Genomic DNA, 21,746 nt, shown 5'->3' with positions numbered 1-21,746 from the left:
TTCCACATGAATAATGAGAGCCGCACACCGGCAAGCGGATTGCCGATAATAAACTTTCTCTCCACTCGCTAGTAAACTAATAAAGAATGTCTAGTGCCATCGCTTGTCCGTGGCCTTGGGAATAGAGGGGCCATTTCCAGAAGCTTGTCCAGATAAGCCAATTCGATATCATGGCCGAGACCCGGCCGAATTTGAAAACTGATGTGGAGATTGGTTGGGATGATCTGTGAACGCTGGCCAATAATCTTCTGGTTGGACTCATCTCAGCAGCACAGGGAGCTGTCAACCCTGAATTTAGATAAGAGCTTCCCAGTTTGATGTTGGTTTTTGGTCCGAGGCTGATCGCCTGCGTTCACACCCTCATTTCTCTATGTCTACACCCCGAGTATTGTACGGAGTATCATGACAGAAGTGAGGAGTGTTCCTGACTTTTGCTCTTACAAACAGCCGAGCATTTTCTTACGGAAAAAAATAATTGAGCAATCGTCTTCACATACAATGAGTGTCGCGCGAGAGACAGAAACTACGCACCACTGGCGCGAGACTATTGCTGGTACCTGGACTCGACCGTGCCTTGGTGAGGAGCAAACTGCTTCCTACATCCAGAACATCCGCGATGGCCACACAGAACTCACCATCGAAGTGCCTTTTACTTGCAACGTTACCTCTGTAACTGAGCTCACCCTACGTGCAAGAAATGCATGGCTGGCCTGCCATTCGCGGTTCCCCCAAGGTGCCACTGAAATCTCGACTGGCACTGAGCTCCCACAGCTGCTGACCTACCCGATGCTTCGCTCCGAGGATGATGCAGCTACTTGGTTGCAAGACACTTTCGTTGTTGTTGCAGACCAAAGCTCTCGAGATGTTGCCAAGCATACGTATAGCCGCCGCTTGACTACCAAGGGCAAACGCAGCATGCTGTATCTCGTCATTGACCCGTCAGCCAAGGGCCGGCACGCACTCGTGTGGAATGTCAGCCACGTGGTTTCCGACGCTTTTAGTATTCCAATATTCATGAACGAGATTCTTGATCAAATGACCAAGGTCCCGGGAGATGTGCTGCTAGCTGTCAAGGATATTGATTACAGCCATGTCGTGGACCGACTACCTATCCATCCTTCAGTTCTTTATGAGGCACGTTATCGCCCAAATGAGGAGCAACGAGAGCAAGCGATAGCGGATATACTTGCTCAGGACGATCTCTATGCATCTCATGTAAGTGAACAATTTGTCTCTTCATCAAAAGCGCGAGCAACTTATCACTGACGCTTTGTAGATTGAGAAATCCATCAAGATGTATCCCAGATCAGATAATGAGAGCCGCGAACATGAGACGCATTGCGTCGATTTGCAGTTTTCACTGGAGCAGTCCCAGAACCTGCTAGCTGAGCTTCGTCGTGAAAAGTTGAGCATCACGTATGCAGCCGCGGCCGCGACGCTTCTCGCCGTCAATTCGATGTACGGCCAGGGTCAGGAGAAGGGTGCCCTGCTGGGTATGACGCGCAACGCTCGGCGATGGGTAGAGACGGACAAAGCCTGCGCTAGCGCATCCAGCGCCATTTTTCTCTGGATTCCATTCGAGAAGCAGTGGTTGCAGGGCTCGACCCGCGATAGCGTGCTCACCATTGGACGAGTCATCAGGGAGCAATTGCAGCCGTACCTGACGGGACCTCACCACCTGTCCCTTCCTAGCTTGTCATTTGCATCACAGCGGGCTATCAACGGTTTGGCTGCTACCAATGGAGTTGATCTTCCTGCCTCGCCGTGTCCGCCAGGCTTCTCCCCGCAAGGCGCCGTCAACCTGAAGCGGACTTTTGACTCGGATGGAGTCCATATTGACACGCACGACCTTCGTCACACTGGGAGGCAAATCAATGAGTCTCCATGGGTCGGCATGTTCTCCCTGTGGGATCGTCTTAGTTTGTCTTTGGGATTTGATTCAAAGTACCACGACCCTGCCAAGATGTCTAGGCTGATAGCAGATGTTCAGCACAATCTTGGTTCAGTCGCGCCCGCATCGGCGAAACTCTAGAGTTTAGTTACAGAAATTGTTATACAAATTGAAATCTGAAGCCAGGAACAAAAATTTCATGTTTTTCTACATGGCTACTTCTGGTGATTTGAATTCCGAAAAATTATTACAGTTTGCTCTTTGGCACTCGCAACAGAGACTTGTATTTGCCGAAGCTGCGAGGGTCCTGCCACTGATCTTTGCTGGCATAGCCGAGAATGCACACACCCCCATCAATATCTCCCAGGCAAATGTACATGTCGCGGCGGGAGCTGTTCACCACCATGTGACCGTCGATGGCGCTCACGGAGACTGCGGCGGCGACGTCGCCATCCAGTCGGGCCGGCGTAAAGTCGACCTGCTCCAAGTGTACCTGTCGCCAGTCTGTCATGCCTGTGATGAAGTGGTCTGGCTGGAACGGGACAGCCATCTGCTTGGACGGATTCTTCCACAAGATGTGGTAAAACTGAAAGGTGAGCCATTTTCTGACATTTTCGGGGCTGGTGTTGGTTTTGATGCCGTTGCGAATGTGCAGCGCCAACTCGCCCAACGGCAGCGTCATAATTTTCCCGGCTGTAAGGCTGGGCAAAGCAATGGCCATGGCACCGCACAACAAGTCATTTCCTGCGAGGGCTTTCGGATCGATGTCTGCTCCTGCAGGTGGTCTGAAGCGACCGTTCGCAACTGTCACTGCAGTGCTCGGCTGCTCCGGGGCAAGATGCGCGTGGCTGTGTTTCAGCAGCCACGCGTACAGCACATCTGATCGACTGACGAAAAGCTTCTTTGCCTCTTCATTGCCACCGGTAGTGACCCCAGACTGCTCGTCCAGTCTCTTCTGCAAAAACGTCAAATCATAGCGCGCCGTCTCTTCGAGAGCCTGCACAACCTCGTGGGGAATGAAGATCCGCCTATCTTCGATCGAGCTTTCTGGTCGCGCAACGTAGTAGTCCCACAGGTATCTTCTCATGAGCCTTGCCTTGTCGAACAAACCATAGACCTTCCAGCCAGGCGGCGGAGGCGGACTCTTCCCAGGTGCGCTCTCTGCTGCAAAGTCTCCGCCAGGCTCGTAACCGGCGAACGGATCCGCGTCTACTTGCTCATAGGGCTGAACAGCATTTCCAGATAAAGCGGTTTCCCATGCCTTCATATAGGACTTTATCGTTACTAGGTCGCCAAATGCGTGGTTGACCGACAGAGTAATCATGGTTGCGTCATTGAAGCGTGTCACCTGAATCGTCGTCTGTGGCCGCTCCAAGTCGAATAATTGATCGATGCCGTCAGCCGCATTGAAAGCTGTACATCGCTTTTGTTCCGACGACTCAGGTCCTTGACTGATCAGTATGCCGCCATGGCCTCTGCCGGACGTTTTTGCCTTGCTACCAAGACCAGGGCAGTAGCTTTCAATGGATCGATATGATTCGTCCAGGCAATAAAAATCTCGCAGGTGATCCGGGACCTCATTCTGTTTCTTTAGGTACTTGGATATTCCAATCGGGGTACGCACATAATATGCCAGGCCTGAAGGTGCCAAGTCGCTTTTCTTCATCGGCGCTTGCATGATGGGCCGGGCCTGAAGGGCAGTGATCCAGGCGGTATGAAGTTTCTCAAAGGAAAGTGGTGCGTTGAATATGACTGTAACTCTACTCTGAGGCTCTTCATTAGTAGAATGTTTTTAATTGAAATAAGATTTTGTGTCTGAACCAACACGTACCATCATCTCGATACTGTTAATAGAGGCCGAGATTAGCATCTGCAATAAATCTATTAACGGCTTCTAAGGTGACTTACTTGCTCACAGTGGCATTGAGCAACGGTATTGGGACGACAGTGTAGTCCTCGGGATCCATGGTGGTAGCCATGTTGAAGACAACCCGTTTTGTTTCCGGCAGTTGTACGTTGCTCGATTGCTATTAAGACGACGTATGCTGCGATTTCAATTTCCCAAAAAGATTGTTTCCAAAACTTTGTCACGAATTGATCTAAATAGAGGTGAAACAAAGAGACCAAGAGACTCTTCCCCAATCGTACCTAGCTAGCCACATAACTCACACCCGGGGTGTCTCGCTAGTCTGCACGACTAAGAGGACCAGCGCGAGCTATGAGCAAATCGATAGCCTACTCCGTAAATCCTCGGCTTTCTTGCACCATACAACCGAGACGGTTAGGCCAAACTTGTGGCAATCAGTATCGCATCCCAAAAGCCCCTTTCTTATCGTAAGGGATCGCCAGGGTCCGGAAACCGGTAAACAGTTCGCAGTTCGCAGTTTGCTAGCAACGCGTTGCTTGGACATGATCGACCAGTACTATGGATATTGTGTCGGCTCTAGGCTATCTACATATTACTCACGGATACACGAATTTACAAGCTAAACAGGTCCCGTGAATGCGGGATGTTCCCCAAGATATGCTTCAGCCCACGCCGTCTACCACGCTAAAGATTGTTGAACAGAGGAGTCACCTACCGATTCCAGCCTTTTTACTTATGTAGATCGAGCTTTCCTAATGATGAAAGAAAAACATATCACAGTACAAATGCTTATATCAGTACTAATGTTCCGAACTTATTAGTGAAAGGTGAAGAATTCGAGAGTCTGGTCGGGATTTCGCTGCTGGGCACAATGGGGCGATGGCGATGGCGAGAATGCAAAACTAGCAAGGTCCGCCTGTTTACTTCGGCCAGAGCGTCAAAAATTGGAGATGAAAAGGCCGCTTGTGAGTGTAAGAAAAGTTTAAAATAAGAGAAGAGATATAGGAAAGTATAGAAGCATGACAAATACCTAACCACAAACCCAATCTGGATCTGATACCGTTATCACATAAACACAAGAGTATCGTATGCAGTCGTTGATACGGTAAGCGACCCTGAGATAAGCCTGAATGATATCTTAGATGAGTATATTCAGTACATGTAAGGATGTCAGATATGGTCCCGAGGGCCGGAGAGACTCGCTTAGAAGACCCCGAAACTAACGCTCCAATAGTCAAATATCTCCGTTCCATACACTAATAAACTAGTTGGCTCGGATGATTTTCTCCGGTCAGTCGCACTGTGTATATGGCTCCATTTGCTAGGCCCGTGTTGTCAAACAACCCGTTCGTCTTCATCGCGGTTGCAACAGATGGGGTGACGAACTGGCAAGGGCCTGGAGAGAATACAAGAGGAATCGGGAAATAGAGACCAGAAAGCGAAAAATAGATTTTCTGTGATACAACTCAGGCCTCATTCGTTGTGATGGTTAATCATTCAGATGTATATATTAAAAAAAAGTGATTTGCTTCTTTCTTAGGTTCTTCACCTGGCTATGAGCGCCTTCGCTCTGGGAAAAATGTCAACCTTCCGGACCTCACATCGTCGGCCGCCTCCTTTGCCAGACGAGCGCTATATTCCCACCCTGACCCGCCACTCCATACCTTCTCCAGCGCCGCCCGCCTGTCCATCTCGGGGTCGCGGTGCATGCGCAGGCTCAGCACGCGGTGCGCCGGCACGTCGCGGCTGTAGCGAGCCTCGACGCTGCCTCGGACGGTGGCGCGGAGCGCCGCCGTGAAGCTGCGCGCGCTGGGCACGGCCCGGAGGCCCATCTCGGCGAGAAACGGAGGGAAGGCGTCAATGTGCCGGAGACGGCGCACCTCGGCGGCGAGATGGGCGGCGGCACCGTCCGGGGGCGCGCCGTGCCGCGCAAAGAGCGCGTCGCGGACCTGGACGAGCGACGGCCCCGAGGAGGCAGCGGCGGCGGCAGCGGAGGAGGCAGCGGCTCCTGCACGCGGCCGGGCAACACGCCTGAATAGTTCGGAGAACATGAGGAGTCGGTACGAGGTGCGGCTGCCTTGAAACGTCTTCTTGAGACGGTAGTGCGACACGGCGTCGTCCTCCAGGTAGGCCAGCTCGGCCATGCCCGCGCCGCGGCCGTCCAGGAGCCACACGACGTTGCGCGTGATGGCCTCGGTGATGATGGCCTTGCGCAGCTCGTCGGTGACGGGCACGTCGCTGATGTGCATGGCTGTCAGGAGGTGCCCCAGGTTGGGCACGTCCCGCTTGCCGCGCCGGCCGCGCAGGAACGACCGGATCATGGTGTTCGCCTCGGCCACCACGGCCACGCCGCCCGGTCCCGTCGCGAGGCACACGAGAAGGTGGAAAAGATGAAAGTAAGACTCGATGGCCTTTTCGGACGCGTGCCGCAGGGTGCTCTTCTCCTCGTGACGGTTGCCCCCGTCCTCGTGCCTCCAGCCGCCGCCGCTATCGTCGTCGTCGTCGTCAAAGAGCGATCGTCGTCGTCGCCGCCGCCGCCCGCCCCGTCCACGGCCCGACGAACCCTGCCGGTCTTCCAGGTCGAGGTTCAGACGGACCACAATGTCGTTCATAAAGGAAAAGAGGGCGGCGACCGCAGTGGCGGCGCCGCCCGGTCCGGAGGGACCACGACCGGGCTTATTGGCCGCCGCCGCCGCGGCGACGACGACGACGCGCTGCGCAATCAGACACAGGGTGACGCCGGCCTGGTCCCGGACGCGCAACCAGTGCCCGCGGGCGAGGGGCAGCGGCAGCCAGTACTGGTAGGGGATGCCGTGCACCGACCTGCGCACCCGCAGCTTCTCGTAGGCGTCGTGAGAGACGAGGTCGAACTCGGAGTCGACGCGCGGGACATGCCCGGCCGGGGTGAAGGCGATGCCGACACCGAGGTTGGCCTGCTTGTAGCCGTACTTTGTGGTGAAGCACTGCAGCTCGCGGCTGCGGATCAGGTCGTAGCCCTCGAGGAGCTGCCGCACGCGCGGCCAGGCCTGGGCAAAGGCCACGAGGTCCTCAAAGTCGACGCTTTCCAACGTCTCGAGCAGGATCTCGTCGGGGAGGCTGTCAATGCACGCTTTCTTCAGGTCGAACCGCTTCTTCGATGGCCCATTTTCAGAGGCCTCAGGCGAGGTGTGTGCGGTGCTGCCGTTGTCCACTTCCGCCTTTTGTGCGCCGTCGCCTCGGTTGTCGCTACCGCTGCTTGGCCGCGCATTTGGGTCCGCGCGGCCGAAACCGCAGTGACTGCACGTATGAGTGACGCCCGTCCTGACCGCACGGCAGGCGCGGCAGTCGTCTCCCGCGCATTCGTGGCTCCTGACCCGGCCATGCTTCCGATACTCCAGGAGGCTGACACGGCGCCCGCCGTGGTCCTGCTCCACGCTGTCGCTGTTGAAGAAGCTCAACATCTGGATGCAGATGCCCTTGAGCGTGTATGCCGGCGTGTACCCCTCCGTCGTGTTGAGGATCGACGCGCAGATGTAGCTTCCAAAGACGTTGGGGTGCCGGATCCTGCTCTGCATCGTGATCCGGGGCGGCTGCAGCGGGTACTCGGGCCCGAAGAGCACCGTGAGGTGCAGCGGGGAATACGCTTCCGGTGTCAGGACCAGGCAGGCCTGCGTGAGGTCGACGGGCGTCAGGCGGATGCGCGGGTACGGCCTCTGCTGCATCTCTGCCACGTCGCGAAGGAGCCTGTGCCTGCGCGCGGACTGCATCGGCGTCTCGACGGCCGCGGGTGACGCCGTGCTGGCGAGGACATGTGCGTAGTCCAAGACCATGGCGCTGGCTTGACGTCGAACCAGACGAGAGTACCCGAGAGAAGACACTTCTCCCAATGTAGACTTTCGCCGGTTGGCCGTGGGAACAACGAGACAGGAGAAGAGTATCAAAGTGAGGGTTGCAAGCTGGTCCTATTTATACATTCATGGTTTTGCTTGCAGGGCCAGAGCACCAAGGAGGCTTCCGGTGATCAGCCTATTGGAGGTGGCTATGCCAACGGTGTGAGTCAGCCGCACTGCTCACACTGAGCTACTAGAGGAGACTCACCAGCTGACTTGATACTTGAATCCTTCGACACGGTCTATCCTGCGACCGTGGGCTGAATATTGGTAATGCCCAACGCGGCCGTACCACAACCCGTACCGGCGCGTGTCATGAAACGGATTCTTTTATAAAGACAAAGTCTGATTTGAAAATCGCATTCACTATTTCATGTTAGTCTTTCAACCCCTCGAATCATTGTTTCCTTACTCTGTCCTAGTTTTTCTTACAAATTCATCATCGACCTCTCATTTGCCAACCTTGCCGCCGTTCCGATTGGCGCTACGCCCGGTTTAGCTGGCCGAAGCGCAGGCGCCCTCGCCAACCCACCCCCCCTTCACCACGTTGATAATTTTCACAGAAGCAAAGGGAAGAGATTTTTTTTAGTTGAATCGTATATGTGGGCACAGCCACGACGGAAGCGGTTCACCGGCTCCGTCTTGACTCACATGCCCGGCCGGCGAGCCGAGACTGGGAACAGACTTCGTGATGTATACAGACTGGTTGAGTATAGATGATGGACCCTCGGTGTAAGCGTGCTGGCAGTGAAATGCTCAGATATAAAACCCTGCAAGCTATAATTGAGCATCGATGGCGTGAGGCGTCCGCGGAAGCGCATGCGTATGTGCCATCCTACGGTAAATCACGTTCACCCATCCTTTCTCAGTGCCTCATTTCCGAATTACCAAACCTCCAGTACACCGGCATCAACTCCCAGACAAGTCTTACATCGCCTACACATGTCACGACTCAACAATGTTATCACGCAATATGGAATGCTAGCAATGCAGCTCATTTTACTATTTAATGATGTCCATCATCATCGTCTCGTGCTGGCAGCCGTCTTTGGGCCATCTCGAACGAGGAGTCTCACCTTGCCGTCACCAATCTCCACGCCTTGACTGAGAATATCTACTGACTTGTCATCTTGTCGAGCCAATGATTTGTCCCAACTTCTAGCGTCTATGCCCAGGATACCTCCCATGTTGTTCCGATCGCCTGGAACAGAAAATTCGCGGTAGGCATATCTCCATTCGTTGAGGAAATTCCTGATTGACTTTCCGACCTTGTCCTTCCCATTCTTGCTGTGGTTTCCGGTGCCTGTGATGGCATAAACGGGCCGCGGTTCTTTGCTGTTGTCCATGAGGATCTTTTCTAAATACTCGACCGCTTCATCTGGATGCAACCCGTGAAGATCTACATATATCTCGGCCAAGTCGGATATGGATTTGTTGCGCTCTTCGTAGAGCTCACGAGCAGCCTCGCGATGAGCTTGCCGCATCAGGTCATTTTCGCTCTGGCCACGCAAGCTCAGAGCCTTTGCCGCTCTCGCATCATTGCGATTCCAAGCCTGCGCAGCACTGCCATGAGAGTTAGCATTAACGGTATTCCATGCCACCTGCATGATCACCAACCTTTGAAGAAATTTATTTCGTAGTCCACCGTGCTTAATGGCTTCCTGGCGAGCCTTCAAGTATGCCTTGTTAGCGCGATCGCCAGTCTCCAACCATGGGATATGCTTGGGGCTAGGAATCGCGAGAGCTGCGGCGCTGTTCTCTCCATTTTTAAACAAGGCAGCGCCTCCGTTGAGTTTTCGGGATTCGAGACGAGGTGAGCCACCGGGGATAGGAGAGGGCGCCGTCTTGACAATCTCAGCAAGCGAGCTAGGGGCAACATTTTCTTTATGGGCATGACCGTGGCCGCCTCTCTTGCCGTGATGCTTCTTGCCCTGCTTCAGCGATGCTGAGCCCAGAGTTGGAAATGCTTCGTTGTCATCCAAGGCAGGTGCAACGAGGGAGGGCTCCTTTGCATGTTGGCGACTGCTCGGGCGAGATCGTGAACGAGGGCTGTCTGTCCCGTGGTAAGGCCGGAAACCAGGCGGGGGCGTGGCGGTTCCGCTGTGATATCCGTCCGAAGCCCCGGAACTTAGAGAAGGAAACGAATTCAAATCTTGCAGCTGCAAGGCGGAGTGTACCCGAGATGGCGGGGTACTGGCACCATCCAATGTCAATCTGCTCGCCAGCTTGGCAGGATCGTGAGAGAAGATGCATGTTTCGCCAGCTAAGCAACTGCCCATGACCCAGTATCTAGCGCTGTGTTAGTGATTGAGATCAAGGGTTAGTGTACTCGTTTGACATACTTGCACAGGTGGTTGCTAAGATCGTGGCTGAAGCGACAGTCGGCCCTGAGACACTGCCCAGTGGACATGTAGAACTTGCAAATGACACCAGCCTTCTGTGCCGAAGTGGGCGTAGCTGGGCGGCTATCCGAGGCTATGGATTTCCCAATCAAGACATTTCTGGAGTCGTCAGCAGCGTAATTGCCATCGGCTGCGTGGTTTTCCATTATGGAAGCAATAGTGGCGCTCAGGTCGTAACCGTGGGAGGCAAGGGCGTTCTCAATCTCGTCATCAGTTTGGGAGTGGCCCAGGATAGAGCGGAGCATATCGTAGGGTGACATGTCAAGTTGCTGCACAGACATTGACGATGAGAATTCCGGGGCGGTTGCGTTTAGACCACTCGAGGTACCAACAGACGAAACGCTCGCCGCATCATCGTTGACAAGCCATTCCACATTTTCAGTCTGATAGTCGCCAAGAATCTCTGCCGCGGGCGTCGAGTCACTGGCGAATTCGTAGGCGTTGAGGCTGGGGCTATGAGGGATCGCAGGTGTTGCAAAGGCCAAGCGAGGCGAGGCGCGGGGGGACGAAAAAGGAGATGCGGTGGATGATATGGATCGGTATGTGGAGGGTACGAAGCCGGGGGGCGCAAGAGGACTAACACCGAGACGAGGAGAGCTCGAGGCGGGAGACCCCGTATGACGCCACGACGCAGGCGAAGGTCGTCTGAGAATGGAATGGCGGATGGGCGGTGGTGAAGCTGAGACGGCGGCACCCTCTCGAAATCGCCAAAGGGCGTCGAGGACCACGTTGTCGAGCGATGAACCTCTCAAATTGGTCTCCTTCTTTAGCAGCTCCTCGAGCTTGTCCGTCTTATCTTCATCCTCGAGGGCAGTATCCTGAAGGATCGGCAGGCAGAGTTCGTAGTGCTCGTCTGAGACCATGACGATGCCGGTGGTGGGTGCGGCTCAAATTAAGCTGCGCCGATGGGTATATCTCGTACGCGATAGGTCTGAGGGTATGTGAGATGGATGTCGGGAGCAGGGGTCGAGCGTAAGAGAGAAGAAACAAGTCGCTGCGAATGGCAGGTGACTTTGACGCTAGGTACAAAGGCAACAAAGAATGAGAGGCTACGTTTGCACAGGTCAGCCTGGCGGTTAAAGGAGTTTATTGTTACAGGTGCAGGCGCGAGTGCACAGGAAAGATGAGGAGGCAGGCAAACATACCAGGAAGCCGCGCAGACAATGCGGGGACAGAGGGGGGAAAGAAATAGGCAAAAAGACGGACGAGAAGCAAATGGCGAAAAGAAGAGAAAAAGAAGACTTGACGAATGGCGCTTGCAAGAATGTGGCGAAACGGAAAAGCCACGACGATGCACTGATCAGGGGGGAAGACCTTTAGAGAAGCAAGGTGCGGCGGGTAGGCATGGCGTCGCAAGCTATTCCCGTCCCCTCACAAATGTCACGCCGGGGCGCGTAGCGGCAGTGAATCAGTGAGCGGGGGCAAGGATCGGGAGGAGGGCGCGTGTGTGCAATAGCTGGATATGACGACGAAGCGCTGCCGAGTTGGCCCAGGAAAGCGGAAGCGCTGGCGCAACAGGAGAGCGGGTTGTTTGAGGTGAGATGCAAGGGCGTCGGAGGACGGAATCTGGCGATGGGGAGCTGTCGGGTCGGTCCAGGCAAGCAAGGACGGCAACAGTGGGGTTGAGGGAGCGTACTTATGCAACTGGTCTGGCTGTCTGGCTGCTCTGACTGGCCAGCTTTCTTTTCCTGACCTGGTAAGGTGCCTGCCTGCCTGCTAATAAGGTTACTGGGTACTCCGTACTAAGTACTGACCCAAGTACTCAGTATTGCTTCGTGCTCGCCAGGCTGCGGATTTGGTTCTTTGATAATCGAAATAAATGGGCTTGGCGGTACCAAGCAGAAGATCCAAGACAAAACGGCCCTTTTAATAGATACCTGAAAGCACTACTTACTTATTATGGCCGGCCTTGCTTGCCTCATGTAGGTACGTACCTACTTATGTATCAGCACTGTACTCCGTACCAAGGTACCTTACCTAAAATGCCGTGCTCGCACATCTACACGCAAATATCAACAACATTTTGTCCAAAAATAAATCCCTACACATCTCTTCATTTCTCTTCTCATATTATCCATATGCAAAGTAGAGAGCTCGACCAAGGCTCATGCCAACTAACCCATGCGCCGTACTGATACCTGGCCGTCAGGGGAGGCAGAAAGTACTTAGTCCATCACTACAAACCTCAAAGTTATGGAGTACATTGCTACTTACCACAGATGAACAAATCGTCATACCGAGTAATAGATTTTATTTCTTCTTGTTTGATATAAATGTCCTTTTATTTATATATATATATATATTCATTCTTTTTTTTTAGTTTTTTTCTCCTTATATCTTTTTCTCCTTATTTTTTTTCTCTTCCTGCCAACTGTAGAGGCTCCCCCTCCTTTTCCTGGTTCTATCACGATGTATTTAAAAGTCCATTACTCGTTCCGTCAACTTACATCACGTTTTTAAGTGACAAAGCAGATACAAGCTTTGGCATATTCTACTCACATCTCGAATTGGCAAATACGCTATTACTCATTATTATAGGCTACCGACCATCTACTCATATCTGAAATGGTTCTGAACCTCTAGGGTACTGGTTGGTACCTTTGCCGGGGCTCAGACTTTGAAGACTTATTCGGCCTGATTGCCATGTTTCCGGCATATTTCTTAATCGAACAAATACAGCACGCCCCTATCTTCGTGGTCAGGCATGAGGATTCTGCAGTTCGAGCAGTCAAAAGGCTCGACGCCGAATTGAATGCCAGATTGCGATGGTACTAGAGACTCTGTCGTATGCTCCTGACACGCTGATCAACTTCACCGAACCATCTCAGGTTAAAACGTTCTTCTGTCCACGATTTGGCCGAGTCATCGTATAATTCATTGACGAATCACCCTGATCAAGTGCGCGCAGATTTCGGCGCCCCGTATGTTCAAGGACGAATACTAGCTTATGGGAACCGAAAATGGAGAAGGCCGGAAGATGATTGACGAAAAATTCACCCTGGTAACCGATCAAGGCACATTGTCAAGGTCTGTTCCTTTGTTCCATCGTCCATGCTAGGGCCAGCACTCACACCGATGTATGCCTACATCAGCAGTGAATTCTGTGGTGTCTACAAAGTGGTTTACATTTGTCCTTTCTCTACTAGAACTATTATTGGATGGCAAAATCTGGTGCAGTCGTCGTCAGCCTTGAGGGAGACAAAAAACTTGCGTAAGAGAAGGGTTTCTAGAGGTCAATAAGAAAAGCAGTGTATCTGCGCGATACACTAGGAGGATAGAGAAGAGTATTTCGACTAGTTAGCTCTACGGAGTAGTAGCCCTACCAACAGCGTCTCATTGATAATACTCAGAGCGAGCCTGCGAAAGGCCAGACATCGGTGCCATTAGACAAGGAAAAGTGACCTAATGGGTTGACTCCAAGGTTATATGCGAATGTGACAACCGACGACACTGAGTCACCATGTGCGAGCTCACTCTCGAGATTACTCGCGCAAAGGAGGCTCTGGAGGCATGGCGGATGACCTTGGAGAGCCTGTTCAGGTAAGACCGAGATAGACGGCTGTGAGTCAGAGTGGCACAAGGCTGAAGAGGAAGAGATTTTCCTCTTTGGTAGCAGCCAGGCTGAATAGTCAGGAACAAGAAGACAGCCAGCCACGGCTGCAATGACAGCATGAGGCAACTAACGCGAGTCACCCCAATGGGCCATGTAGAAAGAGGCGAGCCCGAATTTTTTTGGTGGGCAGTCACTTATCGCCATCGCCACAGGTGGCGGCTCAAGGTCGGCTTGGAGGTACTTGGGCACCTACCACGGTTGTGTGAGCAGACAGGTACCCGGAGTGGTAACTAGCACTCCATAAGTAGGTACTAATCGGGCGTATAGCCCACAAAGGTGAATGTACCTGCGCGGGCGTACACCCACCCACTCGAGTCACAGTGCCTGCAGTACCAAGAACCAGCTCACCTGGGGTCGAAAATCGAGCTTTTCCCATAGTAACTAGGTATTAGTGGGCAGGAAAAGAACAAAAAAAAACCCTCTTCCCCATGACTGGCCTGCAGCACGGCGATGCCACCGGACGCGGTACCTCTCTCTTGGCTGGCCGGACGCGCTAACAACAGGGTACCCTAAACCTCAGCCCCCACTCCTCCCACACGCGCCGCATTGATTGGCCACGCATTGGTGGGCGGGAAGAAAAAAAAATACAAGTCGACCAAACGCCCCTCAGGCGAACCGGCTCTCTTTTTTTTTTTCTCTTTCTCTCTTCAACCCTCTGCAAACAACCAACCATCAGGTATAATACGCTTTTCCTTCCTAGATTCTGTAGGACTCTCGTAGATTTCGAGAGCATTAGAATCTAGTCGATCACATTTTTGTTCTTTACCGACTTCGCCGGCCGCAGTCTTCCTTCGTGAGAAGCCTGCGATTTTTTCCCATCCGCAACCACCCCGCGAACTTTTACACTTCTAGGTCGAGCTGCGCTTGATCTAGATTTTTCTTACCCCAAACCGCAATCATGGCTACCGACAAGGGACTCGAGGATGTCCCCGAGGGTGAGTGAATCCTTGATTCTCCTCGTTGCGGTTGCGAACCAGTCGCATCGCCCGCAAATCGTCGCGGGGCTGGAAAAAAAAATGCTTGGGGCAGGGGGGCTACGCTCCCAGCGCAGGGCCCACTGCAATATTTTTCCCCTCCATGGCATTTGTGCGCGCCGCGATAGCGCTGGTCTCGCGCTTCTCAACGTCAGGCGTCGCCGCCAAGAAGAAAATTGCGCAGCATCGCTAACATGCCTTCTTCTCACCAGCACACATCGAGTCCAACTACGATGAGACTGTTGACTCCTTCGATGACATGAACCTCAAGTCCGAGCTTCTCCGTGGTAGTAAGTCTACCCCCGGCCAACTCGTGCGCAGTTGCGCAGTCCACCACCAGCAGTGTCCTGACCAACCGCCCTTCTTGCAGTCTATGCCTACGGTTTTGAGCGTCCCTCTGCTATCCAGCAGCGCGCTATCATGCCCGTCATCAAGGGTCACGATGTCATTGCCCAGGCCCAGTCTGGTACTGGCAAGACGGCTACCTTCTCCATTTCCACCCTTCAGAAGATCGACCCTGCTGTCAAGCAGTGCCAGGCCCTCATCCTTGCTCCCACCCGTGAGCTGGCCCAGCAGATCCAGAAGGTCGTTGTCGCCATTGGTGACTTCATGAACATTGAGTGCCACGCTTGCATTGGTGGCACCTCGGTCCGTGACGACATGAAGGCCCTCCAGGACGGCCCCCAGGTCGTCGTCGGTACCCCTGGCCGTGTTCACGACATGATCCAGCGTCGTTTCCTCAAGACCGACTCCATGAAGATGTTTGTTCTCGACGAGGCCGATGAGATGCTTTCTGTATGTTGAAACAACCCCTCGCTCTTGTGCGCGCCTACTGACCCCCCCTCAGCGCGGTTTCACCGACCAGATCTACGACATCTTCCAGCTCCTTCCTCAGTCTACCCAGGTCGTCCTCCTCTCCGCCACCATGCCCCAGGACGTCCTCGAGGTCACCACCCGCTTCATGCGCGACCCCGTCCGTATCCTGGTCAAGAAGGATGAACTCACCCTGGAAGGTATCAAGCAGTTCTACATTGCTGTTGAGAAGGAGGAGTGGAAGCTCGACACCCTCTCTGATCTGTACGAGACTGTCACCATCACCCAGGCTGTCATCTTCTGCAACACCCGCAGAAAGGTTGACTGGCTCACCGACAAGCTCACTGCCCGTGATTTCACCGTCTCGGCCATGCACGGTGATATGGACCAGGCCCAGCGCGACCTGATCATGAAGGAGTTCCGTTCCGGTTCTTCCCGTGTCCTGATCGCCACTGACCTTCTGGCCCGTGGTATTGATGTCCAGCAGGTTTCCCTGGTCATCAACTACGACCTTCCCGCCAACCGCGAGAACTACATCCACCGCATCGGCCGTGGTGGTCGTTTCGGTCGTAAGGGTGTCTCCATCAACTTCGTCACTGCTGAGGACGTCCGTATGATGCGCGAGATTGAGCAGTTCTACAGCACCCAGATTGAGGAGATGCCCATGAACGTTGCCGACCTCATCTAAGCACCTCTGCCGTCTTTGCGGCCCTCTCCTGCGGGTACCCCCCTTTTGACTGCTAGACGCAAAGGGCGCAAGGCAGAGGGCCTACAACAAATCCGCCTTGTTTTTTCCTCCTCTGGGGCCGCATTACTTTTTTTGTCCTATTTCTCCGTTTTCCTCTTCTCAACATGAAGTCTCCCCGCGGCCCCATTTTACGAAACCCACAACGTCTTTATTTTATGAACGCGCGGCGATTTTAGTACACTTGTCCTACGAAGTCAAAACTATCACCCTTTTTTGCATGCGGAGGACAAAAACGACATAGAAGGGAAGAATGAGCAGTGGCAACGAAAGGAATTGGGCTTCGTTGGCGATGAAAATGAAGTTTGAAAAAACAAGGTCTCTGGTAGCTTCCTTGTTGGCACCTGAATTAATTGAGAGGTGTGGGAGGACTACCAAAAAGTTAATTGCAATGGCTGATTTCTTTTGTCTTTTAAAACTATTCTTCTTAAACAACCGTGCCACCTGCTCAGTGACTGTTGTCTGCTCATTTGGTGATGTTCAAGGTTCCGAGAAGACCTGGTTGTAGTTGTCGTCACGCACAAACATTGGCACGACTTTTCCGCAATGAGAGCATGTATGTATTCACAGTGTTATGTATTAAAAGTACATGAGAGTACCGTGTTATGTAAGACGTGTAAAGAGAGACTAAGAAAGATAAAAAGAGACATGATCTGGCATTCAAGCTCCGTCGACAGCCAAAAAGTGGTTTGCGCATCCGTCACAGTCACCCGCGACCCAGCTTCAGATTCAATATACAAAAGAAAAAAAAAAGAGCAAAAGAGCAGGCAAAGATGCCATGCTTGTAACACACAACGCCGTACATGGTATAAAAGGCTCCCGACACTCTTGCGTGACTGTTCGTACACAGTTCTCTCCCTTGATCTCAAGCCCCCCCCAGTTTTTTGTTTTGTTTTTTTGCACCACCAGTTGCCACTAGTGTTGGCGGAACACTGTTTGGTCAGCAGGTGGGCTTTTGACAGCCTGATCGGCATACGCGCCAGGGATGGGAACGGCGTCGTAGACAGGCTCGTGAGCCGCTTGGGGAGCATGTGGTTGATACTGCTGCTGCTGCTGCTGCTGCTGCTGCTGCTGCTGCTGCTGCTGCTGCTGAACGAGAGTGGCAAAGTCTGGAGCAGACGGCGTAGCAGGCGTCGTTGACGTGGGGGTGAAGGCGCCCTGACCGAGCTTGGGGGTGGCCGAGGGCGCCTTGGCGGGCGGGGGCTGCAGCTTGAAACCCGGGGAGGGGCTGTTGAACTGGGAGTCGGGGACGACGACGTTGTTGCCGCCGGGGGTGAAGGGGCTGACCTCGGGGATGGAACCCATGTTCTGGTAGGCGGCGGGCGGGTGGCGGGGGGACATTGCGTAGCTGCTGAGGGCCGGGGACTTGGGGCCGGGGCCGGGGCCGCCGAGGAAGCCCGGGGTGTTGGGGGCGGACATGGTGCGGAGCTGGGCGAGGTAGAGGTCGGAGCGGGCGCGGTCGCGCATGTCCATGGACTTTGTGAGGCGGCGCTTGGTGTAGTAGCGGTAGAAGACGACGGAGTAGAGGGCGATGCAGATGACCTCGACGACGATCTCGATGATCATGCAGATGAGGCTCCAGTTCTGGAGGCGGCAGACGAGGGCGTAGTCGACCTTGTCGTGGAAGACGTGGGCGCGCTGGTTGTCGACGCAGGACCACCCCCACATGTCCTTGTTGCCCGAGTTGTTCTTTGAGTTTTGGAAGAGGGCGGCGGTGACGACCCAGAGGACGAGGCTGATGATGAACCAGCCGATGGCGAACATTGTGTAGTAGGTGCCGACCTTTTCGGCGCGGCGGTGGCCGCCGCGGCAGTAGGCGACGAAGACGAGGACGCAGGCGCCGAGGGAGACGCACGACATGGCGAGGACGAGCTTCTGGGGCCACGACTTTGTGTTCTGGGCCCACGACGGCATCTTGCTCTGGTTGGGCAGCTGCTTGGTGCTGTTGAAGATGGCAAACGACGACGAGATCATGGCGAGGATGATGAGGGAGCAGCTAAAGTTGACGCCGCGCAGCGCAAACTTGGCCATGCGCACCCGCGTCTTGATCTTGAGGTCGCGCGCCTGCTCGACGCCCGTCGACGCCTCGCGCTTGTCGAGCATCTCCTCCTCGCGAAACGTCGGGCTGAGCGGGTTGCTGCTCAGGTGGCGGCCGGCCGTGCCGGGGACCTTCATGGCGCTCTTGAGGCCGGGGGACTTGGGGGCCGCCGCCGCCGCCATGCCGCCGGGAGGGGTGTCGTCGTCGTCGTCGGCGCCGCCGTTGTTGCTGTTGATGTAGCCGAAGCCGACGGCCTGGATCTCGTGCTTCTCCGGGTCGGCAAAGGGTGAGCGGCCGTTGCGGCCACCGGCCTCGTCGACGGGTGAGTGCACCGAGGTGGCCTCGGCGAAGCGCGGTGTGCGCGGAGGCTTGAGGGACGAGGCGTCCGAGTCTGTCGAGCCGTCGGTCATGGACCGGGCTGGTGTGAGGTTGAGGGCGGCAGGGCGCCTCTTCTCGTCAGAGCCTGCGAGAACCGAGTTAGACTTTTTGACAGTTCTTTTTTTTATATTGAGAGGTGGGCGGGTTGGCTATGGTTTTTATTTCTGTGTTGTACACCAAAACTTACCAATCATTGTGAATACGTGAATACTGTATATTTTTTTCTTCTCTTTTCTTGCGTATATGCTTTGAATGGGCCAAGAAGAGATGGTTGGTTTTCAAGTGCTACAGCTATCCGTCCGAGTTGGCAAAGCAGCCAAAGAAGGAGAGGGAGAGTAGACACAAGAACGATCCAGATGTAGGACACAGTCCCCGGTGAGATCTGGTGTAATATGCAAATGGGGTGGAAAGCAAAGGATAAAAGATGTCGAGGATTCTCTTGGGACTCGAACAAGTCTTGGAGAGAGATTCAGGCAAGAGGAAAAAAAGAAGAAGAAAGAAACAAAGAGCACGATAGGATACGGATGAGACCAGCTAATCGAAGAGGAGAAGAATCGAGAGAGGGAGTGGGCGAGAGGCGAGCGGGTGGGAGAGGAGGTGGTTTTGAGGTTCGGCGGCAAAAGGGTCTGGACGTGGCCCTTTCTCTCTCGAGAAGGCCAGGCTAGCTAGGTGCAGATTTGTGATTCGGTGGATTCGCCCTTCTCTGGTACCTCAAAAAGAGGGAAAGAGAGAAAAAAAAGAGGAGAGCTGCAGAAAGCCCGTGGATATTGATTGGGGCGGGGAGGGGATTTGCTGCAGCTCGCTCTGATAGGACTGGATTTAGGCGCCCGGGTTGTAGATGGATGAGGAAGAGGAGGAGGAGGAGGGGGGTCGTGGCCACCACCCCGGGGGGGGGTCTGACCTGTAAGATGGCAAAGCCGTACTTGGGGGCGGCGGCTAGAGGGAGGAGGAGGGCAGAGAAATGCCGTGCTTGGGAGGGGTTCTTTTTTTTTTCTTGCCCTTTTTATTCTTTCGTTATTCTCACCCAGCTGTGTGTGTGTCCGTGTAGTTGCAAGAGCAGTCGTTAATTATGGCTTACACGGAGAGGTTTTCCTCCCTGGCCTTTGCAAGTGTTAGCAGGAAATCAATCAGTAAAAAGGGGACGTGTTCTTTTTCTCGTTGCAAAGTAGCAAGGGCGAGAACAAGAATCAGATAAAAAAGGCCTCATTGACAAAAAGTCGTTGGGGAAGAAAAAAAAAGGTTGCACGCAGTCTGCAAGCATCGACTCGTTGCCGCATGTACAAGGCTCTAGCTGGACGGGAAGGGAAGGGGAGGGGTGTGTGTGTGTGTGGGCATGATGAGTCTGGGCTACGGCTTTTCTTGCTGACGAAGGCGCAAAATTCAATACTCAAGAAGAGAGAGAGAGAGAGGGAGAGCAATAAAAAAAAGAGTGCTTGCTACTTACTTGGCAATGGTCAACAGCCGGGCGCGTAGCGAGACGGACAAGAGCAATAATGTGACTTTGGGTGGCTGGAATGGGGTCATGTAGACTGCAGGCTGCAGGCTGCGGGCTGGGGATGAGGCGAGAGAGACAGCCAGACAGACTGACGGAGCATGTTAGAGTTGTATACTACTTACTCAGTAGTACATATTACTTGGCACAGATACTCTGTGCAGATAGATTACTTGCTGCTTGACCATGGACAAGAGAACGCACGGCTTCTGGGAAACCCTCCCCTCCCCTGCAAGCTGTGTTTGATATTTGGTGTGAGTGGTTCTGCCGCTCTGTCTGTCTGTCTGTCTGTCTGTCTCTCGGTCTCTTTTCGTTCGATTTGACGGGTACATGCGCATACTCGATACAAAAAAGAGACAAATCAACACAATGACCCTGCAAGCTTGCAAGGCCTGCCTGCTACCAGTACTTGGTCAGTAATTTACGAGTACGAGTGTACTGATAGCAATGCGAGTAGTGTAATAAAGGGTTCCCTTCCCAACTCCTCCCTTGTCATCGTACTGGTTACTGATGCTCATGCTCATGCTCCTCCTCCTCCTCCCCGCTCCCTCCACACCTTGTTGGGCAGCCTCAACACATGATTGGCCAGTATCGCAGCCGCTCAAGTGCCATACACCGCCCGCGATCCCGGCCAATCACGACGCCGGGCCGGGGGGGCGAGGGGAAAGGCTTGTCTTCCTCCCCTGCCCCTTGGCTGGCAAGCTGGCTGGTCCGCCACCCAACGTCCGTTGTCCGCCGGCCGGGGTGGGGTGATAAACACCAACTAGCATCGCGCGGGCGGCTACAGCGGCGATGCCATTCGCTCGTCTTTTGCAAAAAACGACCATGCCCAGCGTCGCATTTTCATTCCTGGCATTGCCATCCTGGTGCGGTCTCCCTTACCAACCCCTCACGGCAGCAAACCACAGCAGCAGAAGCAGCTGATCTTGTCCTTTTTCTCACCCCAACACCACAACAGGGGGATAAGAGGGGGGGGGGGGGGGGTGCGAGGCAAAAAAGGTTGTTCCGCAAATCGCCGAGCCGAGCAAAGCACTTCGTTTGGCCTGTAGAAAAAAAAAAGATCAATGACATTTGCTTTGTTGGACCGATTATAGCATCGCCCATCGCCCATCGCCGCATCGACCGTCACCCGTTCGTCCGCCCTGTCTGAGATGTCGGCTCCAACTTTCCACGCATGCTTGTCGGTTGCCTGCGCGCTAATAAATATACATTTTGATATAAATCACAGCAAAGACTCGTTTGTCTCCTGACAATGGCAGCCGTTGGATCATGCATGCACGACATTGACACGCCGATGCCCGCCCTCGCACTCTTCAGTCGTACGCGCACATACACACACACAGACACACAGACATACACATACACATACACATTACTCCGTACAAACTGCACAATAATAAAAACAGCAAAACTTTGCAAACACCATCTCAACTTCTCACAAACAAACTCCTCTATAAGCCTCCGACTGTCCCAACTTTTGTCCTTGTTTTTCCTCCCCCAAAGAAACCAGATACAATCCAAGATACGCATCTTCTCCCGTCTCGGCCCGTCTCCGTCTCACTCCACACCAGCCCGAGTGCAATGACCAGCCAGCCATCCGTATAGTGCTTCATTCTAGTCCGTAGTGTCTCATCCTTCCTTTCATCAGACTCGCGGGCCGTCGC

The 21,746-nt window shown here is 53.8% G+C and overlaps 6 protein-coding genes across 6 annotated transcripts; 2 read left to right on the top strand and 4 right to left on the bottom strand.

The window, feature by feature from the left end:
* Positions 1-498: 498 nt before the first annotated feature.
* V2A60_005287 (uncharacterized protein) lies at positions 499-2,032 on the top strand (the record flags this gene model as incomplete). Its single annotated transcript, XM_083256599.1, has 2 exons — positions 499-1,215; positions 1,277-2,032. The coding sequence occupies 2 exons, from the start codon at positions 499-501 to the stop codon at positions 2,030-2,032; spliced, it is 1,473 nt and encodes a 490-aa protein (XP_083112725.1).
* Positions 2,033-2,138: 106 nt separating this feature from the next.
* On the bottom strand, positions 2,139-3,870 carry V2A60_005286 (uncharacterized protein; the record flags this gene model as incomplete). Its single annotated transcript, XM_083256598.1, has 3 exons — positions 2,139-3,656; positions 3,723-3,735; positions 3,800-3,870. The coding sequence occupies 3 exons, from the start codon at positions 3,868-3,870 to the stop codon at positions 2,139-2,141; spliced, it is 1,602 nt and encodes a 533-aa protein (XP_083112724.1).
* Positions 3,871-5,311: 1,441 nt separating this feature from the next.
* On the bottom strand, positions 5,312-7,567 carry V2A60_005285 (ubiquitin-conjugating enzyme E2 variant; the record flags this gene model as incomplete). The annotated part of the gene is made up of 1 exon (XM_083256597.1): positions 5,312-7,567. One exon carries the CDS (start codon positions 7,565-7,567, stop codon positions 5,312-5,314), a length of 2,256 nt encoding a protein of 751 aa, XP_083112723.1.
* Positions 7,568-8,649: 1,082 nt separating this feature from the next.
* V2A60_005284 (uncharacterized protein) lies at positions 8,650-10,892 on the bottom strand (the record flags this gene model as incomplete). Its single annotated transcript, XM_083256596.1, has 3 exons — positions 8,650-9,190; positions 9,245-9,916; positions 9,970-10,892. The coding sequence occupies 3 exons, from the start codon at positions 10,890-10,892 to the stop codon at positions 8,650-8,652; spliced, it is 2,136 nt and encodes a 711-aa protein (XP_083112722.1).
* Positions 10,893-14,540: 3,648 nt separating this feature from the next.
* Positions 14,541-16,117, top strand: V2A60_005283 (P-loop containing nucleoside triphosphate hydrolase protein; the record flags this gene model as incomplete). The annotated part of the gene is made up of 4 exons (XM_083256595.1): positions 14,541-14,577; positions 14,829-14,906; positions 14,987-15,411; positions 15,464-16,117. The coding sequence occupies 4 exons, from the start codon at positions 14,541-14,543 to the stop codon at positions 16,115-16,117; spliced, it is 1,194 nt and encodes a 397-aa protein (XP_083112721.1).
* Positions 16,118-17,089: 972 nt separating this feature from the next.
* V2A60_005282 (uncharacterized protein) lies at positions 17,090-18,784 on the bottom strand (the record flags this gene model as incomplete). Its single annotated transcript, XM_083256594.1, has 2 exons — positions 17,090-18,675; positions 18,778-18,784. The coding sequence occupies 2 exons, from the start codon at positions 18,782-18,784 to the stop codon at positions 17,090-17,092; spliced, it is 1,593 nt and encodes a 530-aa protein (XP_083112720.1).
* Positions 18,785-21,746: the final 2,962 nt, after the last annotated feature.

Source organism: Cordyceps javanica, chromosome 3 (genome assembly GCF_051103115.1).
Source record: "Cordyceps javanica chromosome 3, complete sequence".
In the NCBI taxonomy this organism is placed as follows: domain Eukaryota; kingdom Fungi; phylum Ascomycota; class Sordariomycetes; order Hypocreales; family Cordycipitaceae; genus Cordyceps; species Cordyceps javanica.
This window is presented reverse-complemented; position numbering and strand designations above follow the sequence as displayed.